The sequence below is a fragment of the Epinephelus moara genome, chromosome 22 (genome assembly GCF_006386435.1).
Source record: "Epinephelus moara isolate mb chromosome 22, YSFRI_EMoa_1.0, whole genome shotgun sequence".
Lineage (NCBI taxonomy): Eukaryota > Metazoa > Chordata > Actinopteri > Perciformes > Serranidae > Epinephelus > Epinephelus moara.
The window spans coordinates 1,980,127-1,987,960 of record NC_065527.1 but is presented as its reverse complement, the minus strand read 5'-3'; the positions used below and the strand labels follow the sequence as shown (position 1 = coordinate 1,987,960).

Genomic DNA, 7,834 nt, shown 5'->3' with positions numbered 1-7,834 from the left:
TCGGCAGCACACCCGCTGAGGAAAAGATCAATGTGACTACTTCTGGTTTGGACTTTCAAAATAAAAGCTCGTTTACTGGGCAGGCTGTGATAATGTATCAACTATACACTCTAAAATATGACTGATTTTCAGCATTAAAATGTTACGTTTTTTACATCCAAGTATTTTAGTCAGTTTACAACCTATTTTAAGAAGTTGGTCAAAATAAAAAAATTAATTAAACAAAAAATATTTAAAAAAAATTCGGACATTTTTGAGTAGAGTTGAATTAAAATAAATGAATTAGAATATCTTAAACACAACAATGGAATCATGATGTTTGGACTTAACTAATTGAGTTTGTCAGATTATTAAAAGACTTATGGGAGAGAATGCCAGAGTTGGAACTACTTAAAAAGATGCATGCACATTTTTACCTTGATCCTTTTTTTTTTTAAGTTGAACCAATGGATTTTTTAATGGTGAAATGATTCATGGGGTTAGCGGATAACTCCTCAAATAAAGAAGTTTTTCCGCATAAAAAAAAAAAGTTTGTATCATTGATGTTTTACTTCTTTTTTTTTTTTTAAAGAAATAGAATAGAACTTTATTGTCAATGCACATCCAGAAGGATGGAATTAAAATAAATAAATTAGAATATCTTAAATAAAATAAAATAGTTTGACCACTTAACATCACCAAAGCTTTTGGATAAATATGAAGTTGGTTGGTTAATTAATCCTTTCAAGGTCAAAGCAAATCACATATGTAATTCTTAAATAATTCAGTTTGTCATATTTTAAAACACTCATAGGACTGACTAAAAAATGTCAGAGTTGGAACGACTTAAAAAGCTGTAAAATTAATATAAAATGCAACCATTTAAAGTTGTACATCCTCCCCTAAGCCCCTTTTTTCCCCAACCCTAATCCTCATAACTAAAAAACAGTCCCTAACCATATCAGATAAGAACTTGTCTTTTCATAAAAAGAAAAACACTGAAGATAATTCAGAAACAAATCTGGTGACTTTCCAGTCAAGTCCTCAGCTGCATGACGTTAGCTGCAGGTCCGACTGTACATTTGGGACATTAATTTGACTACCACAATAACAAATCTGTTCAAATACCATAATTCTGACTTGTTGATTTACAAAAATATCCTAGCTTGAAACTTTCTCAGTTAATCAGAATTAAAAATAAGCTTAAAGGAATGAACAGTTTGTGATTAGTTGTTGTCCTGTAGCTAGAACTAAAAGACTTGTCATTTAGATAATGATCTGTAACTTAAACTTTAACACTGTAACTTTATGACTCAGTCTTGTCTCATTTTTTCCTCCTCATTTTCCCCAAATTCTACAAATACAAAATTTATTTTGTAGGGACAGACTCAGGCTGACTTCCGGTCTTATTGGCGCTACCTGTTGGGAGCTTGACGCAGCTGCATTATGGGAATGTGGGCTGGTTTGAGTCGCCCTCTGCTGGCGAGGACTACGGGGAGCAGGGAGGGTCACACTGAGAACAATGGCAGCAGGCTGCATTCCTGTAAAACACTCTGAGCTGGGACTCTGGAATAAACTGTTTGGTTTCTACAACAACAGTGATAATAAAAACCTTAAAGAATTATATATAATCAGTTTGGTGATTATTTTAGCAAAGTGTCTTATTCATAAATCCAGATTAAGCCAATCTGAATCTGCATTTATAGTGTTTGAAAATTAAACTAAAGAATATAATAAGATAATTTTAAGAAAAATTTAAAAGGAATACTCGTGCTCCTTGTTTAATGTTTTCATTTAATTAGTCCCTGATATTATTTTGTCTTTACTGATTAACAATAATTAATAATAATTCAGAAAATATTATTATTATTAACAAATAATTGTTGTTGCAGGAAATCCCTTCAAACATTTCCTTAGTTGAGGATTGATACCTAAGGTCTTTTGTGCTATAACTTTAAGGGATTTCCTTAGAATAAGCTCAGAGGAGCAGAAACCTTAAAGTCCTGTATGAACAATTTAAGGAAGCCTTAAGCATGAACCTTTATTTTATTTTTTTAGTATTATTATTATTTATTTTAAGGATCCTTAACTTAGATGTTACAAAAAATGTTGAGGTGTTTTGTGTAACTGGCCCCAGAGCTTCTAAGCCAGGTTTTTCGCCACCTTGTGGTAGAACTTAGTAATGAATGCTGACTGAGGCCTGCTGATTGGCTAGTTTAGACAGTGGTGTAAGGCAGGTACCACAGGCCCCAGTGCACACTGTTGGGACGGGCCCTAGTGCGTGGCTATGAGGTGCACACACACACACACACACACACACACACACACACACACACACACACACACACGACTGGAAGCTGTTTATAAAAAAGCTAAATGAATGTAATTTAAGGAGCTCTGCGACTTTCTCATCCTGTTGGTTTCTTTTATTTTTCTTGCTGCAGCTTCTGGACCCATGCACCACCCCTCCCTCCTCCCTCCTCCCTCCTCCCACCTGCCACCTGCCTCACTCGGACTTTCACCGCCTTAACTTTCATCCTTGTCCCGCCGTGTTTCCCCCCTGACGCCGCCGGGCGCCGTTAAACTATAACGGCAACCGGCCACGTATCATGCTGACGTTAAAGGACGCCTTTCATCGCTGGTGTCTGACACTGCAAGTCACTGTCCAAGTGCCACATCGCGATGACTTGGGAGTGAGATCTGAATTATTTGCCAGGGACCCCACCCCGACCCATGGCCCCCACCCCGACCTAGGCGCCCCACCCTGACCCAGGGCCCCCACCCTGACCCAGGGCCCCCACCCCGACCCAGGGGCCCCACCCTGACCCAGGGCCCCCACCCTGACCCAGGGCCCCCACCCCGACCCAGGGGCCCCACCCTGACCCAGGGCCCCCACCCCGACCCAGGGGCCCCACTGCACTGTCTATATTTACACCCCTGCTGCCTTCATCATAAGGCTCAGAGTGTGTGTTGCATATATTGTTTTTTTTAATATTTAATTTAATTTAATTTTATTTTATTTTTTATTTATGCTCGGCTGTATCAGCTGTGTCTGTATTGGAGGTGCAGGCTGCTGACCTGTGTCCAGTATAATACTCTTGTGAGTACCATGCAGCAGCCTCTGCTCAGCTTCATGTCCACTGAGCTGCTGCGTGATGTCAGCAGGTTACTGACCCAGGGCTCGTGCCCACAGACAGCAGGGAGCCTATAGTGCCTCAGATATGGACGGCTGCCCGGCTCCACTCTTCGTCATCGCGTTTCTCCCAGCGTCCTCCTGCGTATGCATGTATGCGACCGACGGGCTGATTTCATAACGTGGGGAGGAAGAGAGGAATGGAGCTGTGAGCACGGAGGAGCACCAGTCCCGGTAGGCTCTATGCACCATCAGTGTTCCCGTTATTCCCGGGCCATGCACACGGCGCACTGAGGAGATGCGGTAGTGGTGGAGGCTGCTGATGCTGCTGTCCGATCAGCTCTTATTCTTGTCTTGAGCATCATCGCCGTGACGGCCACACACACAGAGATCAAGCTCCGGAGCCAGGGACACCGCAGACCGGATAACACAGGATGGAGTTCAAGCATCTGGTGGAGGCGGCGGAGAAGTGGTGCTCCGGTAACCCGTTCGACCTCATCTTCGCCGAGGAGGACGACGAGAGGCGGCTGGACTTTTACGCAGAGCCCGGCGTCTCCTTCTACGTGCTGTGTCCCGGCGGCACCGACAGTTTCGTAAGTGAGCTTCTGCAGGGCCTTTAGCTCACACTCGGTGTGTGTGTGTGTGTGTGTGTGTGCGCGCGCGCGCGTGTGTGTTATTGTAGGTGTGTCGAGGCTGCTGTGGAGGTGGGGTTGTCACGGTCGGTCCCGGTTTTCCGGCTGATGGACATGGGAGGGGGGGCGGTGATCGAAGAGGGAGGATGATGTCATTTCAGTTTGGGTGCACACACGCACGCACGCACGCACACACGCACACCCTCCCACCCCTCTGTCGATGGTGTTTTTTCCTCCATGATAATCAGCAGCGATAACCCTGTGAACCAGCAGCATCAAGCTCCTGAGAAACAACAGGCCTGTAGCTTTCAAAATAAAAGCCCTGCAGATCATCTCTCTGCAGCTGCAACACAGAGTCAGCTTTTAAAATAAAACGAGGAGGTGTATGTGGAGCAGAGGCGTAAATATAGACAGTGCAGGCGGTGAGGATGCACAGGGGCCCGTGGGTTGGGGTGGAGGGGGCCCTGCCAATGATTCAGAACTACACCTGTGTTTATAAAGAAATAAAATAAATTAAAAATGGTGCCATTTGCTATAAAATACAAACCTGTATTCTCCTATCTTATGATTATTTTTTGATGATCAAACTTGACTTTGTAGACTTTTCATGCATGAATTATAAGTGTTTTTATTCCTCCTCAGGGATGAAAAGAATTATGAAATTCATTTTTTTAAACTCTCAGGTGGACAGAATGTGTTTAAGTTTAAACCAATCAAGAAATGGCATATGTCATGTGAAACTATAGAAATATATTTAAATGCTGTTAAACTAGTGTGTTCACATTTTTTTAAACAAATTATAATACTGTTCAGTGCCATGCAAAAGTGTTGAACTTTGCTTCTGACCCCTCAGCCTCTCCCCTCCCTTTGTACTCCTCCTTCTTCCATCATTCAGCTGCTTCCTCCTCACTCCTCAGCCACCCCCCCCCCACACACACACACACACACACACACACCTCCTGTTGAACTGTATCATTTTTTCAATGAACATTTTCTACATAAATCTTGTCAAAATACTGTTTCTGTTACAAAAACTGAACATTACCTTCTAAAAACACAAATCAATTTGATTTACAGCCAAAAAAAATCACTGCAGATGAAATATTTTCAAGAACAAAGTTGCTGTAATACTGTTAAAGCAACTCTTACCTTTCTTGCATTTCACACAGCACAAAAATTTGAACATCCACAACTCCACCTCCCTCCAAAGTCCCATCCCCCTCCTCCATTACGTCCTCATTACGTTTATGATAGATGTAGGCGTTGGCAAGGTAACGTTAGATACACGGAAGAGGAGGGCGAGTGTAACGTAACAACGTACATGAGTGGTTACGTCAGTCGGAGGCCTCCACGTGGGGAAGACAGACAGGACGCTCGGCCGGAGTTTTTTTAGAACCATATGAGAATGGTATAATGATGAGTTTTTATCTCTGGTGGAATTCACTTACATTTCATTGTGCCATCAGCTTATTAATAGCATTTTAACCTAAACAAAGAAAAGCGTAAAAATTTCCAGAAAGGTAAGTGTCGCTTTAATTGTAGTTGAAAAATAGCCAGCGATGTGAGTACGGTGTCACTCTGAAGTCGTCGAAATCCAGCACATGGGCAGTGACTTGCGGCGTCACCAACTAAAAAAGACATCCTTTAACATCAGCATGATACACGGCTGGTTGTTGTTATAGTTTAACAGCGCCTGGTGGCGTCAGGGGGAAACGTGGCGGGACAAGGATGAAAGTTAAGACAGCGACAGTCCAAGTTGAGCAGGCACCAACTTTCATTCAGGAGGCAAGTGTTCACGTCCCGTAAGACTGTAAAGTCAAACCCTGTTATTTTGTCCTAAACCGACGTAGTGCTTTTATTTTGAAAGAGACTGTATGCAAACTGTACATTTCCTGTGAAAACAGAAGTGTATTTTGAAAACAGACAATGCATGTAACAGGCTGAAGTTGACACGGCGTCCCAGAACATCAACAACCAACACACCCAGGGTACCTTGGACGCCATATGTGGACGTGGAAAGTCCATGACCAAACGTGGACATGTGACAAGGTCACAGTGAGGATGTGATGGAGCCGTGATGCATTGCAGATGATTAATTGTATTTCCTCCCAACATATAATCATCTGTTTTGCTCCTTAGATGTTTACAGATGTTATTTATCCACCAGGGTCTCCTATCATAGAGGGACTGGTAAGATATTCTTGAGCTGCACAATATTCCTTGCTTTCTGTCGGCCATCTTGGTTTTGAAAGACTTGTGTTGCGCTGACACCACCTGGCCAGTGGGTGGCAGTGTATGGCATGATGCACCAGGGTCCACTGCAGTGACCACTGTACGTGAAAGGGTTAAAGGAGGTAAAAGTCGTAACAAGGTTTCTGTAGGTGAAACTGTGGAAGGATTATTTACGGCTGATGGTTGATCCAAGATGGCGGTGTGTGTTTGTGCAGCAGCTCTTCACTGTCAGTCAGCACCTTACTGCAGTAGTGCTCCTTATATTGTTGTGAATCAAAAGGCGTTCTGATTCTTTTTCGGGTAAAATCGTTGTGGTGGCAGAAGTGAACAAATGAGACAAACAATCAAGTTGTCATTTGAGTTATTTAACAAAGTGATAGAACAGAATAATAAGAGCTATAACAGAGTCAGTCTATCTCAGCTGACAGGTCAGAGCTGTGACACATGGAGCATCCTCTGTAGGTCTGATGAAGAGTCACACATTCAGTCACATAATGTGATTAAAACTTAGACGTGCACAGTTAAACAGAGGCACAGGGAGGCGTCTGGTTCACTGAGAAGTGTCATGAGAGCAGCTACAAACTGAGCTCCTCATACACAAATGAAAACTGTGCAAGGACACAGTTTACTGCAGGTAATGAAGCCTTTTACACACGAGGAAGCAGAATACTACATGTCTGTATATGGTCATGATTCATTTTGTCCCTACAATAGTCAGTAGCTATCTCCAACAAAACTAATGCTTATTCTACAAAAACCATAACCATTCTGAATAAACTATATACATATAATATTGAATTAAATGAACGCTTTCTTATTCTCTTTGATGTTTTTGTCATATACAGATATGCAGTGGAGATTGTTGGGTGACGTGTATGTTGAGCCTGGTCTCACTCCGAAGTCGTAGAAATCCAGCGCTTGGGCACTGACTTGCAGCGTCAGAAACCAACGAAAAAGGCGTCTTGTAATGTCGGCATGATACGTGGCTGGTTGCCATTATAGCTTAACAGTGCCAGGTGGTGTCAGGGGGAAATGCAGTGAGACAAGGACAAAACTTAAGGCAGTGAAAGTGGATGGGTCCAACAAACACCGACTTTCACCTGAGAGAGCTGTGTTCATGTAAGATTTGGTGAAGGTTGGTGTTCTGCAGACACACAGTAAATAATAATTTTCAAGGGCCACATTTTTGTATTTTTATTTTGAAGGAATTATTGCAGTTTTCTCCTTTGATACAGAATCCATGGGATCCAATGAAACCCCACACAAAACAAGCCCCCCTCAATGTTAGGGACCAAGCAGTGAGGCCGCAGGAGTTGTTGACAAACCCATGAGTTTTTATTTACTCAAATAAAATGCACGAAAAATTACAAATCAAGAACTGAACAGACTAGACTATAAAACAGGTCAATGTAACATAACTATATTCAATAAAATGATTAAACAAGGTGTTAACTGAACAAACTGAGCTGTCAAGATAACACACGAGGGAGACTATACAGTGGCTTTGACAAACCAAATCATACACAAGGGGTAACCAAAATGGACGGCAACTACGACCAAATACAAAGCAAGACTAACTAATCCCAAATCCCCCCATGACATGGCAGCACATGGTTTGGTCCAATGAGTTGGCTGCAGGGTTTAAGGCTGCTTTCACACCTGCTCTGTTTGGTTCGGTCCAATCGAACTCAGGTGTGTTTGCCCCCTCAGTGCGGTTCATTTGTGCAGGTGTGAACACAGCAAAACAACCGGACTGAGACCTTCTTGAAGAGGTGGTCTCAGTCCGGTTCCAAAGGAACTCTGGTGCGGTTGGTTTGTGGTGAGAAGGTGTTCCGACCTGGATGTGAAGCAGCTGCAG

The 7,834-nt window shown here is 42.8% G+C and overlaps 1 protein-coding gene across 1 annotated transcript in view; it reads left to right on the top strand.

Moving 5' to 3' along the window:
- The first annotated feature begins 3,040 nt into the window (after positions 1-3,040).
- mturn (maturin, neural progenitor differentiation regulator homolog (Xenopus)) overlaps positions 3,041-7,834 on the top strand; it is a 15,101-nt gene continuing 10,307 nt past the window's right edge. The window contains exon 1 of the mRNA XM_050035604.1: positions 3,041-3,705. Coding sequence (XP_049891561.1) covers positions 3,547-3,705 — 159 coding nt within the window. The 5' untranslated portion in view covers positions 3,041-3,546. The remainder of the gene's footprint in view (positions 3,706-7,834) is intronic.